The 23,021-nt window shown below is 40.3% G+C and overlaps 1 protein-coding gene across 1 annotated transcript in view; it reads right to left on the bottom strand.

Moving 5' to 3' along the window:
• RASEF (RAS and EF-hand domain containing) overlaps positions 1-23,021 on the bottom strand; it is a gene marked incomplete at its 5' end in the record, with an annotated part of 83,063 nt that overhangs the window by 7,319 nt on the left and 52,723 nt on the right. The window contains 8 exon segments of the mRNA XM_021064670.1: positions 434-510; positions 2,888-3,007; positions 7,796-7,910; positions 9,126-9,207; positions 10,435-10,582; positions 10,698-10,835; positions 11,269-11,503; positions 21,491-21,576. Coding sequence (XP_020920329.1) covers positions 434-510; positions 2,888-3,007; positions 7,796-7,910; positions 9,126-9,207; positions 10,435-10,582; positions 10,698-10,835; positions 11,269-11,503; positions 21,491-21,576 — 1,001 coding nt within the window.

The raw sequence follows: 23,021 nt of genomic DNA, 5'->3' as shown, positions 1-23,021 counted from the left end.
TTTATTATCAACCACTGCCTTAGCTTAATAATTACCTGGCTAATAATGTAAACAAAGTGCTTCCAACTGGCATGATATACAATTTACTTTGTTTTTTCCTTTACTTCGGAAAAGGTCATAATAGTTATATTCATTATAGTCTTGTGTTTAAAATCTGGTTCCTGGAAGTGGTTCACACACGTCAGCTATTAGCTTTGTGGTGACATTTTGCAGAAATGTCAATGACATCTCAGATGCACCTGCTTTGTTTGGCAGTAAAGGTATTTTGCCAATGTTCACAGTGAAGAAGCAGCATTACCAGCTTTTATAAAAACTATGTTTAATTATTTATCTAACCACTAATGAAAGACAAGACAGTGTTTCCTGACACGTGCAAAGTTAAGTAAAAATTCAATCCTACATCTAGTTTTCCAAATATAAGGCAAGAGTTTACCGAGCAAGATGGAGAACAGCTTCCACTATATTGGAACCATCTTTGGCACTTGTTTCACAAAATAATGCCCCATAGGTCTGTAAAAAAAAAGAAAAAAATATGTATATATACATATACCATTAAATGAAGGCTTTTATTAGGTTTCCTGGAATGTTAGCTTTTAAAACCAATAAAATAAAATATTCCCCTGTTAAAACTAGTAGTTAAGAAATTGGATTCAAAGTTTCAAGACTTAAAAATACAGGTTTGAGCCTACTTATTCCAGGAGTAGTTCATAGTCAGAGGATTTTTATTTTGCATCCAAAAAACCCACCCCACAATACAAATTTCATGGTTTAAGGCTCTTATATCCAAGAGTCACACATGCTACCAAATGTTCTCTATCAAATAACTCAACAGAGACAAATGAACCGCTCAGGAATTCAATGTCCATCAAGAGTATGTCTCCTTTTGGCCAGCAGTTAATACATATCCCTCTTTACCCCATCATCTTTTTCTATCAAGGGTCAGCAAGCAAGTCTCTGTTGCTAAAACTGATGGACATTTTCTAGTCCTCTACTGTTCAACCTCCCAGTGGTTATACATACAATCACTTATCATATCCCTCTCCTGCTTTAAACCTTTTGATACTTTCCATCCCTTTCAAGTCATGTTGAATTGCTTATCTGGCAACAAGGCCTTGCTTGTATGTCATCCTAGCCAACCTCCCAATTTTACCTGACACCACTCTCCCTCCCTCGCAATGTCACGTTACCCTGGCTATTTATTTCCCCAATGCTCCAAATGCCCTCCTATCTCAGGACTCCTGCACCTGCTACTCCCACTACTTAGGTTATCCCATAGCCCCTTCACCAGGCTGACTTCTACCTACCTTCTGGATTTTTAGGCCATCCTCCCTTAAAATTAAAGATTGTTTCCTAACTCTGAAAAGTTGATATTAGGTCTTCCTATTATAAAACATTTTGGCATTTGTATTTCTCTGGCATAGCACTTGGCCACAACTGTAACTGATGAAGTTTTTTTTGTATGTGTGTCTTTGTGTAACAAGCTGGAGACAGTTTTTCTCAGGAAAGGAGAACTGTGTGTGCTGTGGGGCTGGGTGAGGTTTACATAGTCCTGTGTGGGATGAGGGGAGGGTGTGATGGGTGTTCTGGGGCCAGGAGAGAGGGAAGAATCAAATAATGGGGAAACATTAACATGAAAATCTTTACTCATGAACCCCCAAATCTAAAGAAAAGCTAAAAAAATCCCGCAAATCAATGTATTTCTAGTAGAACTGGGTAGTGCTGCTACTGAGTTTCACAGCCAGGATGTTACAGGGTGAAATAGAGATGGCCTTTGAAGATGCAGGAGGGTGGAGGTCATGAACTATGAACTATATAATAAATAAGCAAACCTTGGGAAATCTGAGACATTGTGGGCAAGGAATAAACATAGCATGCAGCCAGGAAATGATAGGATCTCTAGGGAGACATGTGGATTACCTTGGTTTAATGTCTGTCTCCCCCAGAGAGGAAACTACTTGAGGGCAGGACAGTCTGGTTGTTCTCTACCCTTTGCTCTGCCCACAATGAAGTGCTTTTCACATGCTGGATACAATTAAGTATGTGTTGAATGAATCTCTTCTGTTTTGCTTAGGTTTAGGTATTTATCATATTTGGCTCACAGCTCTAAAATTTAAGAAACAATTCCAACTTGAAATAGTAAAATTGAAACTTCTTTTTAAAGTTCACATGTATATGTTATAGAGCTGTCCCTTCATGATGACAACAGACAACAGTGATAGCAACGTCAAGTACGAAATTCTCATCTGACCCAGGAGTATCTGATTACTTGTTCAAGTAAGACATCATAAGAGGGCCACGTAGCATTCTGACATGATGATGATAATGTGAGAATAAACACTGCTTACAATAATAACCTGGACAGAAATGTGGTCCATCCTCTATATAAATGCATAACCCCCAAATTATTTCACACGATTCCAACTGAGGATAATCTTAGAGAAAAGAACAAGTCTTCTAATTCTCTTCACCTATTCTACCTGGTGGCAGAGTGGCACCACCTGCTGCCTTGGCACAGTGACCCCCTGGAACCAAACCCATCTTTTCAAAACAGGACACCCATTCTTTTTCCTTAACCCAGATTTCAGAACTAGAGACAGATTCTAGGAACTGGGGAAGAGTGAAGAGGAAGAAGGGATAAATTTGCCTCCTCTTTGTCATTGATACTCCATGGGGAAAATGATCACGTGATTATTTTACCTCTACAAGGCGATTTGATTCTTGGTGTAATTATTTACATTCATGGAGCAGAGTGAGGCCACTAGGAGTTCTGCCTGTATAAGGACAGAAGACCCATTAAAGAGAGTGGAGATTTGTCAGAAAAACCTCTTCAGCAAAGGTAGACAGAAGTGAAAGACCTCTTCCAATTTAGACCCATGTTCAGTCTTACCATGGCCAGTTTTTCTCCACAGTACCCTGGGACACATTTTTGTCCCTCTGCTTCAGCAGCATCACGAAGATCAGCCTTGTTTCCTACCAACATGATAGGAATGCTCTCATGGGCTGCATCCTGCCATGAAGAAAAGAAAAAAAATTGTGCATAGGTGAAACCTTTGGACAAGTTATGAGATGATGATGACAACAGCTACCATTTCTGAATGCCACATGATGTATAGACAATATCTTTAAATCTCAAACTATCTCTTTAAGGAGCCAACCTTTTCCCCATTGCCAGGAGAGAACACTGAAATTCAGAGAGGTTAAATAAGACGTTGTAAGGGCCAGGTCTAGGTCCAAACTGATTCCATCATCTTTGCCACTATACCAATACAAATTCAAGAGACATGACCACAGAATTACATTTGGCTCTGGTGCCCACCTATTTTTCTACAATTTTCATAGCAAACAGTAGTGGCTGCAAGTCAACCTTAATATCCCAGGTATAAAACACACAAGTATTCCCTTGGCTCTAAAGGGATAAAAATAGAGTCTGAAAGTTCCACGCTTGCTACTACCTGGTTCATAACAAAAGCAAAACATCAAGGCCCTAAAGGTCAACATTTTTCCCATGAGCAGGCAGTGCGCTATTATTCGGAGTAACAGATGATGAGATAATGCTCCCAGGGAGTTCCTGTAGTGGTTCAGTGGGTTAAGAACCAGACTAGTATCCATGAGGATGCAGGTTCGATTCCTGGCCCGAAATGGGTTAAGGATCCAGTGTTGCTGCAAGCTGTGTCATAGATCGCAGATGTGGCTCGGATTTGGTGTGGCTGTGGCATAGGTTGGAACTTCCAAATGCTGCAGGTGCAGCCCTAAAAAAACCCCAAACAACAAAAAACAAACAAACAAAAACCCTCACCAGATAATGCTCCCAAATCAGCGTATGTACTCAGTCCCAGCATATTCACAGAGGAGTTGGCTGCTTGGATGTAAGATGTGAGAGGCAGTGTTAAGTTGCTTTTTTGTTTTGTTTTGTTTTTAAATTTTTTTGAAAGTGTAGTTGATTTACAATGTTCTGTCAATTTCTGCTGTGAAGTTTGAGACTCTGCCCCTCCCACCACCGGGCCACTGACTGGTTGTATGAAATCAGGCAAGTCTTTTCCTGTTTATGCCTCAGTTTCCCTGTCTGTGAAATGAAGGGGTCAGTAGGGCACATCCCACCTCTGCAGTTGGATGAGAAAAGAAGACCACCTGACTAGAACAAGAGAAGCAGCAGCCCTGACTGAGATGTGTGGAAATGTCTCTGCGGTGTCTGAAGACATCCAGGTGCTCATCCACTTTGGTGCTTCACCTGATACAACATCAAGAAATGAGCCTCAAAAACAATGAAATTCAACTTCCTTTCTCTTAGACCATTTTCCTCCACTGAACACATCAGAGTGACACTGGGAAACTGTGACACTAGACGCCCCACCTGTTACTGTGTTAAGTAATTGTGTTTGGTGGGGAATTGCTGAGGATCCAAGGGGATATTGTATAGAAGCCATTAAGAAAATATTCACTTAAGCCAGAAATCCGAGCGTCTAAATGATGCCCCAGAGTCATAAAGGTAAATACCAGCACTTCCTTCAAGTCTTGACTCAAATAACACCTTCTGGTGAGACTACCCTGAGCATGCTACCTGCAGCCCACTGCCTCACCGTAGGGCCCTTTACTCTTCCCTCTTTTTCTTTTTATATTTACTTCCCATCATGTCATTTCTTTATTTATGTTTGTTGCATGTTATGTCTCTCTGATTAGAGTACAAGCACCATAAAGGTAGGGCTTTTTGTTTTATTAATGGATATACTGCAAACACTAGCAGTCCATGCACAAAGCAGGTACACCCCAAATATTTCTGAATATGTACAAGTTTGGAAGAGATCCCACATCTCAAGTGTCTCCACTCAACTTTTACCCACCTATTCATTCAATAGATCATTAATGCCAGGTAAATGGCCATAATTTTATTATAAGACTTTGTAACCCAGTGGTTTTCAATCTAAGTGTATTAATTCCTAAGTCAGAAGGTCCATTCACCCTGACATTCTACTGCTTCTCAATCCCCTGGCCTATCCCAGTGATCTCACCATTAGCATCTACTCATATTTACGGCAGCCCTATCAACTGCCCAATACAATTTCCTCAACTTAGAAAAGATGAGCCATTGTGAAGGATCACTGTGATAAATCAAAGTCAGAGGTAAAGTGACAGCTAATTTAAATTTTTTCCCCATAATGAATTCAAGAATTCATCTTGAATACAGTTTTCTTCCTTTTTAGACTCTATGAAAGGTAATATATGAATAGCTAAAAAGGTTTCCATGTGTAGGTGCTTATTTATTAGCAAATTACGGCAGTGGCCCCTGACATGGGCCAAGGCTGGTCACTAAGGGCTATTTCAACCAATGGCTGACCCTGCCTTTGCTACCTCCTTTTCTCTCTGTTTCTCCCTTTTTCTTTCTTTCCTTCCTTCCTTCCTTCCTTCCTCCCTCCCTCCCTCTATTTCTCTCTTTCTTTCTGCCACACCTGTAGCATGTGAAAGTTCCCTGGCCAAGGACTGAACCTGAGCCAGGGCCAGGGTTCAGTCAATTGAAGCAGTGACTCGAGCTGCTGCAGTGACAATGATGGATCCTTAACCCACTGTACCACAAGAGAACTCCATGGGCCTCCTTTTCTTGAGTATAATCCAAAGTTTTAAAATGAAGACCAAGTCCAACAGTTTCAACAAAAAAGTTATTAGTATAGATCTTAAATAAATGTGGGTATGAGTTAGCTGGGATTCTCCATTCTGCTCTGAACTCACTGGACCTCTGTTCTCTCGAGTGGGTGCCTCTCCTTCATGCACTGGCTACCTTGGAGATTCTTTCTTGACATCAGAAGTTTTTTTCCCTTAATCTCCTGCACACTCTGGTGCTTTTAGGATGGAGCAACAGTGTAGAGTCAGGAGGTCCAATCTGCCTTCTGTCCCTAACCTCTAAATAATTAAAAGCCAGTGTCATAGACTTTGTGTCTCAGGTTTCCCATAAAAAGTGAGAATAACATTACATTTCTTCTTTTCTGATATGTTACAGAGATGTACATAACATGTGGAAAATTTTGTGGAATTAAAATATGGGAGTTCCTGTCTCGGCTAATGGTTAATGAACCTAACTAGCATCCATGAGGACGTGGGTTTGTTCCCTGGCCTCGCTCACTGGGTTAAGGATCTTGTGCTGCCGTGAGCTGTGGGGTAGGTCACAGATTTGGCTCAGATCTGGCATTGCTGTGGCTGTGGTGTAGGCCGGTAGCTGTAGCTCTGATTCGACCCCTTGCCTGGGAACCTCCATGTGCCTTGGGTGAGGCAGTAAAAAGACAAAACGAAAACAAAAACAAAAAACCCCCAAAAACTTATGTAAATGTCAATACACTTTCATTGTATTTATGATAATTTAAAGCCAATATTTCAACAAAATTTTCATTTATTTATCCCTGTCTGAGTCTTATTGCCAATTTCAACCAATCATTCCTTTTTTAACAAATGATTTTTATTTTCTCCATCACAGCTGGTTTACAGTATTCTATCAGTTTTCTACTGTACAGAAAAGTGACCCAGTCATACATAATACATACATACATTCTTTTTCTCACATTATCCTCCACCATAAGTGACTAGATAAAGTTCCCAGTGTCAACCAGTCATTTCTTATATCACTTTTTTAGTCAGAAAGGAAACATTCAGGAAGATATACGAAAAGGGATGTAAGTGGGAAGGGGGGGAGGGAGTGGGATGAACTGGGAGTTTGGGGTTTGTAGATGCAAACTTACATTTAGAATGGATAAGCAATGAGGTCCTACTGTGCCACATAGGGAACTATATCCAATCTCTTGGAAGAGACCACGATGGAAGATAATATAATATAAGGAATATATATACTCCTGGGTCACTGTGGTATACAGTAGAAATTGGCACAACAAAGTAAATCAACTATAATTTAAAAGAATGTAAAAAAGAAAAAGAAAAGTCATTCATTCTGGTGTTTTACAGGCTCAAACTGATGAATCCATAGCTAACTTGAGATCAGACAGCCATCACTTCTCTGTTTAGCCATCACTGCACTTAATGCCTATTAAAAATTACAGATAACAGACCTGCTTGAAAAATTGCATTAGCCACTAGATTTTTTTTTTTCTAAGATAGTATGCTGAACCATGGCTTGAACTGTAGCTTTGTGGTGATTAATAACTGTTGTAGCAAACCAACCATGGTCAAAATCATATCCTACTTAATAAAATTATTTACCATGAAACAAAGGATCTGAAAGCTCCTCAATGAAAGATACCATCTCATCTGACCAGAAGAAAGTACAAATAGTTACCACAGATGTTTAAAATACCAACTGGTATTTTTGTGGTACCTTGGGATGTGTAAGACCCAAATCACTACCAGAAGAACACAATTCTTGTAAAATTTGGACCTAGCATGAGCTCACACCCACATGGTGGTTCACCTATACTTCTGGCATGTGTGGAAGCCCTGTTACATCCCCCGTCGCACTGCACACCAGCCCCATCACCCTTCGTTTGAAGAGCTGCTGCTCCTTCTTGGGTTGCCTGAATTTTCACTTGCTGCTAGTGGGGTTCTGATTTCATCTATAAGAAAGCCCAGGAGGTTTCCCCCCAGAAGCTCACGTGAGTAGTGTGCTTGGCTCAGTGGGAACTTGCCCAGCTACTGAGGAATTGACCAATACTGCCAAGTGCCACTGGGAACCCCGCATCTCACAGCCATTTCTTCCTCATGGCCTGGATCCCTCTGACAAAGAAGAGAAACAGCATTTCCCAAGACAGCCTGTAACTACTTTCCCACATAATTTTTTTGTTCCTCTGTTTGTATTTCTTACCTCAATCATATCTACCCATTCTCGTACATTAAGAAAGCTTTTCTCACATGTAACATCGTACAGCAGCAAAACACCATCTGCTCTTCTGAAGTAAGACTTGGCAATACTTCTGAATCTGGAAAAGAGAAAAGCATGTAAATAACAGTTCTAATCTGTCAGTTCAGTTCTGCCTCATTCATCTCTTTTGTGCTCACTTTTTTCTCATCGTCTAAAACAAGGCCCCACTGAGAGGAAGCTAATGGCAACCTATGACTGTCGCCATCCCCAAGGCCTAGAGTGAGCTGGTGAAAGGGAATAGGCTAAGAAGCTAGGCTAGTGATTTAAGAAAGCCCATCATTTTCTCCACCAGACAATCCCAAGAGAGTCTACAAACCCCAAAGCATAGCCAGAAGAAAGTCGAGAGCATAGTTGCTAAAAATTTCAGCCTCAGCAACAAGGTACCAGAACCAAGGTGTGGGACACAGAGAAGGATGGAAGGAGAAGCATATCAGGGAAAAATTATTTTTTAGGTGGTGGGCAGGGAGTACTGTGGGTGGGGGAAGAAGTGACCACGTGGAACACTGCAGGGCACATACACCAAGCGTGTGGGGTTCACCAGGAAGTGCACACCTCCGCCTAACTCTAAACCAGTGCAGTATTTTACGGGATCTCAAATACGGCCATGCCAACCACACATACTTTTTAGATGCTGATACTCTCAGGCTGCCAGAGAATATATGAGCTCCATGTGGGCAGCTATCTGTGTCCACCTGTTCACCACGGAATCTGAGCTCCCTGAATGTTGCTTGGTTACAGAGGTTGGCAGGGACCCCCATACTTGCTTGCTGAACCATCGGCTAGAGTGTGTTCTCAGAGTTAGATAAGATTAAAAGCTATGCTTGGTGCTTCTGGCCATCGGCAATGAATGCAAGACAAGATACTGTTGCCAGCTGCAAAGTCTGCTGTTTAGTTTGTGTCTCCACCCTGAACCCGGGGAGCTGACCGGGCCCTCCTCCCCATCTTCTGCTGTGCCCTGGCTCAGCAGCTCCTCACACTGTCACCACTTTCAGGAGTGCTACCTCATGGAAATTCATTAGGAAAGGGCACTTTTTCTTTTTTTTTCCCAGTATGTCACCAGTTCAAAGGAAGCTTAAAGATCCTCTTCTTACATGAATGATGGGTCAGTGAAGGAGGAAAGGATGTGGAAAAAAGTAAGCATTCTTGAAATTCTAACATACTATAGCAGAACTATATAATCATGAGTTTTTTAAAAAAACAAAACGCTGAACATCCTACAAGTTTTGTCTCTGCAAACCTCAGCAGAACCCAAAGCATTATGGAAAGCACGTGCCTCTCCTGCCCAGCCGTATCCCAGAGCTGCAGTACTGTTTGCTCGCCATCTACGATGAGAGTTTTCATTTGAAAATCAACTCCTAAAAAGGAATATAAGAGAACATGGAGAACACAATGTAAACCATTCCACTGGTTTTTACTTTCAAACCCTCTTTAGATGAGACAAGAGCCAATGGGCTGGAGTTCAGCCTGGTAGAGAGGAATGAATCTGGCCTGCAAGGAGAATGACCTTCACATACTAATTATAAGTCAGACCACCCATGTGTGGAGATGCAGGTCTTCAGGTAGGGTGACTTGGGGAAGGATTTAATCTGTGGACAAAAGGAAAATCTTCTATTTGTGCATGCAATTAGATGGACCCAGTTATACCTGCGTGTGTGAGCACATGCGTATAAATATGCCTAAGTATCTATGCAGGTGTGTGTATATGTATATATGCCAGGCTCTCTAGCGACTGAACCAAATATTATAATCTCTTTATAAATCAAATGGAAGAGAACATTCAGCTTTGTTATCTTGGAGGGTATAACAGAGAACCATAAATTTACAAAGACACCCATTGTGAAGAGGGTAATCAATCCAAGGTTTCTGGTTATAAGCATAAGAACTCTTTAGAAGAAGAAGAAAAATAATAATTTGCATATCTTCAACTCCTTTTATTGACTATTAAGCCAATTTGGGAAATAAAGATACTATATTTTCCTGGTTCTGAGAGGTATTATTCATGTAGTCTGTGGGAAGGAAGGGAGGGAACATATAGTCATAGGATTTTGGCCATAATGACAAACTGGCCATCAGAAATGTCACTTTATCATCATCAAATGACACCTGATCAGAAAGGCTTTCCTTGGGCACCCTGTATAAAGGTGTGCTTCTCCTAAAGCTTATTTCTTTAAATTTATTTTTCATCCATTTCTTTCTTTGGGGACATAAATTCTTTGTGAGCTGGGATTTAGTTGACTTTATTGTGTATCTGTGGTGCCTACAACTTTATGTGGCTCACAGCAGGACTCAGGAAATGCTGAAAAAAATGAATCTGTCATCTCTGGCTCTAAATTTGGTTTCGTCGATCTTACTGGGTAAATAGATACCTCTCCTTTACGAGTTTTTTCCAAATTTAGGTTTTAGTCAAAACATAGTAATAGACAATCACAGACGTGCACACACACACAACCCTACCTATACACATATGTATCATGCAGAGAAAGAGAGAGATCTGTTTGTGTCTAAATCCCTGAAAAAAAAAAAAAACAGAATCGAGCTAAAGAAGATCATGTTTCCATTAGCTACTGAAAAAGGAACTGTACCCAGGGTGGCACTTGTATTTCCTCGAAATTCATTCTTGCAGAGTCTCATGAGGAAACTCGACTTCCCCACTGCGGCATCCCCGGCCAGCACGATCTTGAAAGCCTTCTGTGAGGCCAAAGGTTTCTGGTTATCATCCACCACATCTGTCTAGGGGAAGGAAGCCACAGTGGGTGACAAAGACAGTGGCAGCTTTCTTCTACTAAGTTACACAGCACGAACAGTAACAGTGTTCATGAAGAGAAGTGTCTCCAAAGCCACCTACCTGTGGTGAAAGCGCTGAGATGGGCTTTCTCGAGGAGCTCACCACACCACCTTCACTAGCAGCCCCCTGGGGCTTCCAGTCCAGGACGGAAGCTGCGCCTTCAGAGCCATACGTCTCTTCATCCCTTATATCAGGAACCTGTTTTGTTTTTTTTTTTTCCAAAGTCAGCCATTAAAAAACAAAGTCTTGAAACATGATAGAAAATAACATGAGAAAAAGAATGTATGTGTATGTATAACTGGGTCACTTGGGTGTACAGAAGAAATGGACGGGACATTGTAAATCAACTGTAATAAAATTTAAAAAACCAAACCAAAGCAAAATGACGTCTTTCATTACACTTACACATGACAAAGTAATAAAAAGAAAAATTACGCTGCTGAAACTACAGTCAATGCTGTTACAGAACAGAGCGGCTGCCAAATGAAATCTGTGAGAGTTTTCCCTAACTTGGTAGAGAAAAACCTTCTTCTGTTTCACATACATAAATTTTAAAACAATGCCCATGACAGATGAAGGTCAAATGGGGTGAGATACATATGGAAGATCCGGCAGTGACTTTGGGGCTTACATCTGTGTCTGAAGCGTCACCCCCAAAGCTCTCCTGTGTGCCGTGCGACCTCTGGAATCCCCTCTGGTGCTTGTACTCCACCTCCGAGTCATACTCGTTGGAATCCCTCAGGGTAGACAGGCCGCTGTCAAAGCAGCTTTCGGGCAGGCTGTCAATGTCACAGTTCATCCTCTGCATGGGATCACAGAGGGCCAGCGAGTCACAGTCCTCATCCATGTAGGAAGAGCGAGATGACCTGGCGACAAAGGAGAAGAGCACTGTACCTGAGGGCTGGTGATGCTCAGGATGACCCAGCAATGGAATCAGACAGCCAGAGAATAGGCTGATATTCTCAGTCTTGCCACAGTGTATTCCATGATTAAGCATCAGGGGAAATAAAAGGCTCAGAGCATTATCAGTTCATTCTGTGCAACAATCAGTCAAGATAACGACATTTAAATCAAACATTTAATAAATGACCTTTATTTGCTGATAACAAAAAGAATTCGATTGCCCAGGATGTAAATGCAATCCCAAGTTATGGTAAGGAAAAAATGTACTCAGAACACCTGAACCTTTTTATTCTAATGTGGTCAGACCATAGTCTGAACAGCGTGTCCATTTCTGGATAATATCTCTACTGAAGAGGGATGCCAAATATCTGCACTGTGGTGTATGGAATGACTGGCCAATGGGGACCTGCTGGAGAGCAGAGACCCCTACCCAGTATTCTGTGATGGTCTATGTGGGAAAAGTCTGAAAAAAGAATGGATGTATGTACATACATAACAGAATCACTTTGTTGTATAGCAGAAATTACCACAACATTGTAAATCAACTATACTTCAGTAAAACTTAAAAAAAAAGAAAAAAGTGATATACCCCCACCCCAGCCCCCCAGCCCCCCATAAAAAAAGGGATGCCGAGAACCTGGATGAGAAAGGCAACAGATGACGTGAGACTTAAAACCCTCAGGTTTGAGAAACGGTTCCGTGCATTCAGCTTCAACTGTAATGATTTTTGTCTTCAAATACTTGAAGAGCTGACACAGAATGCATTTTCTCAGGCTGCATAAGACAAAATATGGGCCAACTGATAAACTCTTCTGGGGGTCAGATCTCTAATCAACATGGTGAGAAATGACAGGCAATTAAAAATGTGTGGCCCTGAAATGGTTGGGCATAGAAGATGAGTTTTCTGCCGCTAAGTGATGGCATGTCTGGAAAGACTCCTTCAGGAGAAGTTTCAAACAATGGCTAGAACTCCTGAATCCTATGGATCTCTCCACTTGGGAAACTAACATTTTATAAGTGAGGGAGAAATGAATATCAAATGAGAATCAAAGAAATTGCCTATTTTTTACTTACTTTTGCTTTTCCATTGACTCCTATCAGTATCTAAGTTTATAGTTGAAACAAAACCAAGGGCAACAACTTATTTAGTTCCCACTACACACCGGGGACCACCCAAGCCATTCGGCATTCATGGGGTCAACAGGAAGAGGAAGGATACATAGGTCTCTAGATGTGAGAAACAATAAGAGATGGATGTTTATAGAAAAGAGAGGGTAATCTTAATATAAGTACAAGCCATGTAAATCTGAGAAGTAAAAGATATTTTGGTGCCATTAGCAAATGTTTAAAATTAACTAAAAGGGTAATTAAAGCACTAAACTCTAAATATGTTGCTCAATTATAAAGTCCTTATCCTTGGACATGAATTTCATACTACATCTCAATCTACCTAGCTAGCTGTGTATTTATTTGTATATATTTTCTTCATCTCATTTATGAAACTCTCCTTCTGAAGTTGATTTTAGGTCAATCTGTAAGGAACCTAAGGAAACCATTCTCATTATAATATAGTACAAATCCAGCTCCATGTCATTATTAGTCAGAACTTTACTTTTTTTTAAGCTATTTCAAATTTCTTTTTTAAAATATTATTTATTTCTTTATTTAAAAATCTCCCCCCCCGGTCTTTAGTCTTTTTAGAGCCGCACCTGCAGCATATGGAGATTCCCAGGCTAGGGGCCTAGTTGGAGCTGTTGCTGCTGGCCTATGCCAGAACCACAGCAGCCCCAGATCGGAGCTGTGTCTGTGACCTACACCACAGCCCATGGCAACGCCAGATCCTTAACCCACTGAAAGAGGCCAGGGATCGAACCCACAACCTCATGGTTCCTCGTCGGATTCACTTCCACTGCACCAAGATGGGAACTCCTATTTCAAATTTCTGATAAGAAATGGAGAAAAAAACCCTCCTGGATTGAAAAATGACCACTGTGAATACACAGAATCTATTTAAAATGTAGGTATAGATCAGACTTTCTCAAAACTAATTTATATACATACCCTTTTAAAAGTAAACTACTCTTATCTGCCCAAAGAATATTTCTATTACAATTAAATATAAAAAATCAAACAAGTTATATTTTTGTTAGAATTCTCAGAAGAAAATAAAGCTAAAACAAATATACACATTAAAATCTAATGAGGGTGTTCCCATCATGGCTCAGTGGTTAATGAACCCAACCAGTATCAAAGAGGATACGGGTTCGATCCCTGGGCTTGCTCAGGGGGTTAAGGATCTGGCGTTGCCATGATCTGTGGTGTAGGTTGCAGAGGAGGCTCAGATCCTGCATTGCTGGCTGGTATAGGCCAGCGACTACAGCTCCAATTTGACCCCTAGCCTGGAACTTCCATATGTCACAGGTGCGGCCTAAAATGCAAAAAAAAAAAAAAATCCAGTAAGGACAAAAGCATACAATTAATTCAACATGCTTTAGTTGTTTGTTTTTTATTTATGCCTTTTAAGGGCCGCACCTGTGGCATATGGAGGTTCCCAGGCTAGGAATCAGAGCTGTTGCTGCTGGCCTAGGCCACAGCCACAACAATGCGGGATCTGAGCCGTGTCTGTGACCTACACCACAGCTCACTGCAATGCAGGATCCTTAACCCACTGAGTGATGCCAGGGGTCGAACCTGCAACCTCATGGTTCCTAGTCAGATTCATTTCCGCTGCGCCACAACAGGAACTCTTTTTTGTTGTAGATTAATTGACCATAAGTATGTGGGTTTATTTCTGGGTTCTCTTTCTGTTACATTGATCTATGTGTCTGTTTTTATGTGAGTACCATATTTTTTTTGATGACTGTAGCTTTGTAATCTAGTCTGAAGTCAGTGAGTATGATTCCTCCAGATCTGTTCTTCTTTCTCAAGATTGTTTTGGCTGTTTGGGGTCTTTCGTGTTTCCATACAAATTAAAAAAATTTTTTGTTCTAGTTCTGTGAAAAATGCCAATGGTATTTTGATACAGATTGCATTGAACCTATAAATTGCCTTGGTAGTATGGTCATTTATACATATAAATGACCGTGTGTGTGTGTGTGTGTGTGTGTGTGTGTGTGTGTGTGTGTGTGTGTGTTTTGGCTGTGCCCACGCATGCAGAAGTTCCCAAGCCAGGGATTGAACCCAAGCCATAGCAGTGAGAATGCTAGACCCTTAACCCACTGAGCTACCAGGGAATTCTGTCATTTTAATACTATTAAGTCTTCCAATCTAAGAAAATGGTTTATCTTTCCATCTGTGTGTGTCATCTTCAATTTTTTTTCATCAACTATAAGGTCTTATAGTTTTCTGAGCATAGGTCCTTTACCTCCTTAGAGTTATTCCTAGGTATTTTATTCTTTTTGATACAATAATAAATGGGATTTTTCCTTAATTCTCTTTCTGATAGTTCATGGTTAGTAGATAGAAATGCAACAGATTTCTGTATATTAATTTTATATCTTATAACTTTACTGAATTCATTGATGAGCTATAGCAGTTTTTGGTGGCATCATGAGGATTTTTAATGTATAGTATCATGTCATCTGCAAAGAGTGACAGTTTTCCTTTCCAATTTGGATTTTTTCTTTTTCTTGTTGATTGCTATGGCTACCACTTCCAATACTATGTTGAATTAAATCAGCAAGAGTGGTTATCCTTATCTTGTGCCTGATCTGAGAGGAAATGCTTTCAGCTTTTCACCATTGAGTATTATGTTAGTTGTGGGCTTATCACATACAGCCCTTATTACATTTGTTCAGGTGTATTCCCATTATACCCTCTTTGTGGAGTTGTTTTTTTTTTTTTAGGACTGCACCTGGGACATATGGATGTTCCCAGGCTAAGAGTCCAATCAGAGCTGTAGCCACCAGCCTATGCCAGAGCCACAGCAACTCGGGATCTGAGCCGCATCTGCAACCTGCACCACAGCTCACGGCAACACCAGATCCTTAACCCACTGAGTGAGGCCAGGGATTGAAACCGCATCCTCATGGATGCTAGTAGGTTCACTAACCACTGAGATGCTTTGTGGAGTTTTTATCCTAAGTGATTGTTAAATTTTGTCAAAAGCTTCTTCTGAATCTATTGAGATGATCATGTTTTTTATTTAGCTTGTTAATGTGATGTATCACATTTACTGATTTGTGGATACTGGACCATTCCTGCATCCTTGGAATAAATCCTACTTGATCATGATGTTTGATTCTTTTAATGCATTGTTTAATTTGGTTTGATAATAATATATTTTGTTGAGGATTTTTGCATCTGTACTCATCAGTCATACTGGCCTGTAATTTTCTTTTTTTGTGGTATCTTTGTCCAGTTATGATATCAGGGTGATACTGGCCTTGAAGAATGAGTTTAGAAGCATTCCTTCCTCTGCAATTTTTTGAATAGTTTGAGAAGGATAGATGTTAACTCGTCTCTAAACGTTTGGTAAAATTCACCTGTGAAGCCATCTGGTCCTGGATTTTTGTTAGGTTTTTTTTTTTTTAAATTCCTGATTTAATTTCATTATTGGTATCTGTTTATACTCTCTATTTCTTCCTGATTCAGTCTTGGGAGATTGTACACTTCTAGGAATTTGTCCATTTCTTCTAGGTTGTCCATTTATTAGCATATAGTTGTTCATAGTAGTCTCTTGTGATACTTTGTAGTTCTGTCATATCAGTTGCAACTTCTCCCTTTTATTGATTATTATTGATTTGGGCCCTCTCTCTTTTTTTCCTGAGGTGTCTAGCTATAGGTTTATTGTCAATTTTGTTTATCTTTTCAAAAAACCAGCTCTTGGAGTTCCTGTTGTGGCTCAGTGGTTAATGAATCTGACTAGGAACTGAGGTTGTGGGTTTGATCCCTGGCCTTGCTCAGTGGGTTAAAGATCTGGTGTTGCTGTGAGCTGTGGTGTAGGCTGCAGATGCGGCTCGGATCCCACATTGCTGTGGCTCTGGCGTAGGCCAGAGGCTACAGCTCTGATTAGACCTCTAGCCTGGGAACCTCCATATGCCACAGGTGCAGCCCTAGAAAAGGTGAGAAGTCAACCCCCCCCAAAAAAAAAACAAAAAACAAACCAGCTCTTAGTTTCATTGATCTTTGCTATTTTTTTTTATAGTCTCTATTTCATTTATTCTGCTCTAATCTTTGTGATTTCTTTCCTTCCAATAACTTCGGATTTTGTTAGTTCTTTTTCTAGTTCCTTTAGGTATGAGGTTAGGTTGTTTGAGATTTTTCTTGTTTCCCAAGATAGGCCTGCATCACTATAAACTTCCTTTGTAGAGCTGCTTTTGCGTCATCCCATAGATTTTTAAAAATTTTAGGGCTGCACCTATGGCATATGGAAATTCCTAGGCTAGGGGTCAAATCAGAGCCACAGCTGCTGCCCTACACCACAGCTATGGCAATGCCAGATCCCAGCTGCGTCTGAGACTTATGCCGCAGCTTGGGGTAAAAATGGATCCTTAACCCACTGAGCAAGGCCAGGGATTGAACCCAAATCTTTATAGATACTAGTCAAGTTCTTAACCTACTGAGCCACAACAGGAACTCCCCATAGATTTTTTAAAAATAATTTTTAATTAAAGTACAGTTGATTTACACTGTTGTGCCAATTTCTGCTTTACAGCATGTCCTATAGTTTTTGCTATAGGATTGCTGTGTTTTTGTTTTCATTTGTTTCCAGGTATTCTTAAAATTTCTTCATTGATTTCCTCAGTGCTGCATTGGTTGTTTAGCAGCATATTATTTAGCCTCCATGTATCTGTGGTTTAAAAAATTTTTTTTCTTGTAGTTGTTTTCTAGTCATAGCACTATAGTTGGAAAAGATGCTTGATATGATTTCAATCTTCTAAAATTTAATGAGGCTTGTTTTGTGGCCTAGCATGTGATATAGTCTAGAGAATGTTCCATGTGCACTTGAAAAGAATGTGTATTGTGGTGCTTTGGGATGGAATGCTCTATAAATATCAAGTCCATGTGGTCTAATGTGTCATTAAGGCCAGTATTTACTTATTGATTTCCTGTCTGTCCACTGATGTAAGTGGGGTGTTAAAAGTCCTCTACTATTATTATGTTACTATTGATTTCTCCTTTCACGTCCATTAATATTTGCCTTAGGCATTTAGGTGCATATATACTTGTTAGGCACACATATATTTACAACTGTTAGAGTTTCTTCTTGGATCAATCCTTGATCATTTTTTTTTTTTTTTTTTTTTTTTTTTTTTTTTTTTTTTTTTTTTTATTTATGAGTTCATCTAGGACCAATCCCTTGATCAACTAGTGTCCTAGGTTTTTGTCGATCGTAACTGTACACTATTTTTTCTTGTAATTCTTTATTTTAAATTTATTTTGTCTGATACAAATATTGCCAATGCAGCTTTCTTTTGATCTCCATTGGTGAAATACCTTTTTCCTTTCACTCACTTTCAGTCTAGGTGTCTCTAGTTCTGAAGTGCATCTCTTGTAGGCAGCACAGGGTCTCTCTCTCTCTTTTTTTTATGGCCGCACCTGTGGCATATGGAAGTTCCCAGGCTAGGTGCTGAATCTGAGCTGCAGCTGCCAACCTTCACCAGAGCCACAACAATGCCAGATCTGAGCTGTGTCTGTGAACTACATCTCAGCTTGGGGAGACGCCTGATCCTTAATCTGCTGAGTAAGACATCAAACCTGCATCCTTACAGACACTATGTCGGGTTCTTAACCTGCTGAGCCACAACAGGAACACCACAACTGTCATTTTGTTAACTGTTTTCAGTTTTTTTTTGTAGGTCTTTTTTCCCTTTCTTCTTCTATTATTTTGTCTTGTGATTTGATGACTATTAAGTTTTTACATTAGCATCAAAAAAAGATTAACTTCTTATATCAAGCTCATGACCCCCAAAAGGAACATCAGTCTGGACCATGGTGGCCCTCTAGTGACTGTTCAAGGTGATGAGCATACAAGTGCTATATTCCTGTCATGCTGAGGCACTGGGATATGATAATTCTGTTCCTTAGTCCTCCTGTCAAGCAGTTTTTTGTCCAGTACTACTAGCCTTATTCTTGGTCTCCACTCCTTAAAAAAAAATTACAGTGAAATTCCTGAAGTAATTTCAGCTATCTATATTTCCCCCATTTGCTTAGAATTGATCTTAAATACCAGTCCAGAAAAATGGCATCACACTCACATACTTTAAAAAGTAGTATCTATTTCTCAATAACAGAGTAGCCAGTTGCCTGTAAATTTATAAACCATTAAAATTTTTGTTTTATGTCATAAAGAGGTGAATAATAAAAACCTCTGATACCTGGACAGAATTTTCTTAAAAATGATCACCAATAAGCTTTGGCAAGTGATCTTTCTCAAAGGATATCTGACCATTTTGCCACTCCAGGATATTAAGTACATTATTCTTTAGACCCAAAGTCCTCAAATGAAAAATGAGAGAACATAAATTGGAAAATGGCATCAGAATTGGAGAGCCAGGAGTTCCCGCTGTCCCTCGGCAGGTTAAGAACCTGTTTAGTATCCAGTGATCCCTGGCCACGCTCAGCAGGTTAAGGATCTGGCACTGTTGCAAGCTATGGCACAGGTTGCAGATGTGGCTCGGATCTGGTGTTGCTGTGGCTATGGTAGGTCAGCAGCTGCAGCTCCAGTTCAACCCCTAGCCTGGGAACCTCCATATGCCGCAGATGTCACCCTAAAAAAAAAAAAAAAGAAGTAGCGAGCCAGAGACCTGCAGTTTACGCACTGAGTTCTACAATCAATCTTCCACATATTCCAAAATTAGCCTTTTAAGTAGCAACACTGGATGTGTGTCCATACACGCATGTAATCTTCCACGTTTTATTGCTAGAGCTCAAGTTATAAGAGGGCCTAATTTCATTTGATTAAAAATAGAGCAAAATTTCACTTCTGGTAAGCTTTTGTGACTTAATACAGTAGCTCATAAACATCTACTAGCCACATTTCTATTTGTTTTGAAAGTTTTCTCTTCCTCGAACATAGCTTGTATAATATTATACTGAGCTATTAAGCATTTACAGATCGTGCCAACAGTCTCACCATATGTTGCACATACAACATCACATACAGTAGTTCCACCGATTCCCTGAAACACCTCTACCGAATCCAATTCTAAGAAGTAAGACATAATTAGGAGTGACATAAGGTAACTAAGTCATGATAACATCTTAACTATTTTTCTCTTTATGGCTGTACCCTTAGCACATGGAAGTTCCTGGCCCAGGGACTGAATCTGAGCTGCAGCATTGTAGCAATGCTGGATCCTTTAACCCACTGCGCCAGGCCAAGGATCAAACCTGCACCTCCATCATGACCCAAGCCACTGAAGTCAGATTCCTAATCCACTGTGCCAAGGCAGGATACCATCTTGAAGAAATCACTTTGCCCTCTCTGAAACATTTTTACTTTAATCTTTTTTTTTTTTTGTCTTTTTTGTTGTTGTTGTTGTTGTTGCTATTTCTTGGGCCACTCCTGCAGCATATGGAGGTTCCCAGGCTAGGGGTCGAATCGGAGCTGTAGCCACCGGTCTACGCCAGAGCCACAGCAACGCAGGATCCGAGCCGTGTCTGCGACCTACACCACAGCTCACGGCAACGCCGGATCGTTAACCCACTGAGCAAGGGCAGGGACCGAACCCGCAACCTCATGGTTCCTAGTCGGATTCGTTAACCACTGCGCCACGACGGGAACTCCTTACTTTAATCTTTACATGTTTTATGATATGGACATTTATAGTGAGATAGTAGAAATAGAAATTAGTGCTCCCTAAGACAATTTATGGAATAGGAGAAAATAGTTTCAAACAATGCAACTGACAAGGGCTTAATCTCTAAAATATACAACTTATACAACTCAACAGCAAAAAAACCAACCCAATTGAAAAATGCGAAAAATAGCTGAATAAAAATTTCTCCAAAGAAGATAGACAGATGGCCAACAGGCACATGAAAAAATGCTCAGCATCACTAATTATTAGAGAATTAAAATCAAAACTACCAAGAGGTAGCACCATCCACCGGGCAGCATGGCCATGATTAATAAGTCTGCAAATAAAAAATGCTGGAGAGGGTATGGAAAAAAGGGTACCCTCCTACACTATTGGTGGGAATGTAAATTGGTACAACTACTATGGAAAACAGCGTGGAGGTACCTCAGAAAACTGAATACAGAACTACCATATGACCCAACAATCCCACTCTTGGGCATATATCCAGACAAAAGTTTCCTTGAAAAAGATACATGCACCCTTATGTTCACTGTAGCTCTATAGCTAAGACATGGAAACAACCTAAATGTCCATCAATAGATGAATGGATTAAGAAGATGTGTTATATATACACAATGGGATACTACTCAGCCATAAAAAGAACAAAATAACACCATTTGCAGCAACGTGGCTGGAACTAGAGACTCTCATACTAAGTGAAGTAAGTCAGAAAGATAAAGACAAATACCATATTATATCACTTATATGTGGAGTCTAATATATGGCACAAATGAACCTTTCCACAGAAAAGAAGCTCGTGGACTTGGAGAACAGACTTGTGATTGCCGAACGGGGAGGGAGTGGGATGGACTGGGAATCTGGGGTTACTAGATGCAAACTATTGCATTTGGAGTGGATAAGCAATGAAATCCTGTTATATAGCATAGAGAACTATATCTAGTCACTTGTGATGGAGGATAATGTTAAGAAAAAGAACGTATATATGTATGTGTGACTGGGTCGCTTTGCTGTACAGGAGAAATTGACAACACTGTAAATCAACTATAATGGAAAAAATAAAAATCATTAAGAAAGACATTAGTGCCCCAAATATATTCTATTTTTAAAATTCACCTATAAGGAAATTTACTTTTCTTTAAACTTGTATCCAGAATTCAAACAAAAACCAAGTAAGGGTTCACATACCTGTCATAGCCCAGAGGTTGAGAATGACCATTAAATTTGGGGCTGCTTCTAGAAATTGTATTCCCTGGTGATATGTTATTTGTACGCTGTAATAGATAAAAAACATAAGTAATTTGTTATTCCATGTGAACACTTTATATACATTAAAAAAAACTGGGAGTTGCCATTGTGGTGTAGCAGAAATGAACCTGACTAGTATCCATGAGGATGCAGGTGTGATCCCTGGCCTTGCTCAGTGGGTTGGGGATCTGGCATTGCAGTGAGCTGTGGTGTAGGTCACAGATGCAGCTCGGATGCTGCGTTGCTGTGGCTGTGGTGTAGGCCGGCAGCTGTAGCTCGGATTCAACCCCTAGCCTGGGAACCTCCATATGTCACAGATGTGCCCCCCAAAATAACACTCAGCATGATAGTTTATTAATGTAATTAAAAGTTTCTCATCCTACCTGAGAAAAATGTAAGCACAGAAATCAAGGGAAAAGAGAATGGGTGTGTGTACACGTATAACTGAATCACTTTTTTGCACAGCAGAAATTACCACAACCTTGTAAATCAACTATACCTCAATAAAATAAAAAAAAAAGATACACACTACCATATATAAAATAAACAACAAGGGCTTACTGTAGAGCACAGGGAGCTCTATCGAGTATCGTGTAATAACCTATAATGGGAAAGAATCTAAAAAAGAATATGTGTGTGTGTGTGTGTGTGTGTGTGTGTGTGTGTGTGTGTGTGTATGAACTGAATCATTTAGCTGTATACCTGAAATACTCTAAATCAACTATACTTCAATTTAAAAATAAAGTGGAATTCCCATTGTGGCTCAGTGGTTAACAAACCCAACTAGCATCCATGAGGATGCGGGTTCAGGATTAAGGATCTGGCATTGCCACGAGCTGTGGTGTAGGTCGCAGACGCAGCTTGGATCTGCATTGCTGTGGCTGTGGGGTAGGCTGGCAGCTACAACTCCAATTTGACTCCTAACCTGGGAATCTCCATGTGCCTTGGGTGTGGCCCTAAAAAGACAAAAGACGAAAAATAAGGAAATAAATAATATGTGGATCTTAACAAATAAATACAAATAAAATAAATAGAATGGGAAAAAAAAAAGAAATCAAGGGAAAAACTGCAATCATCCCCCAATCTCTTGTGTCTTAAGTTCAAATCCTACCACATAAGCCATTAAAAGACGTCCTTGTTCCCCACTTTTGCTAGCACCTGGCAATATCGACTTTGGATTTATCTCTTCTTGAAGTATAATTTGGCTTGGTGACAGACTCATCCATACCCAAACCTGCGGCACTGGAACCCCAAGCTTGAAACTGACCCTTCAAAACAGGGAGAAGAGGTTTTCCAGCACACAGAGTCTGGGAAGGTCCTCAAAATTCCAAATGGGCCTTAGCTGGTTTCTGTAGGAACATTTGAAGCCCAAAGCCTCCGCTCTGATGAGTTCACTAAGACAGAGAATACCCAACGGGTCTAGCTAAACTCCTCAGCCAGAAGCATCCTTCTCTCTACCCTCCACTGGGTA

This window comes from Sus scrofa, chromosome 10 (genome assembly GCF_000003025.6).
Source record: "Sus scrofa isolate TJ Tabasco breed Duroc chromosome 10, Sscrofa11.1, whole genome shotgun sequence".
Lineage (NCBI taxonomy): Eukaryota > Metazoa > Chordata > Mammalia > Artiodactyla > Suidae > Sus > Sus scrofa.
The sequence above is the reverse complement of the archived record's forward strand: the minus strand, read 5'-3'. Positions and strand labels throughout refer to the sequence as shown.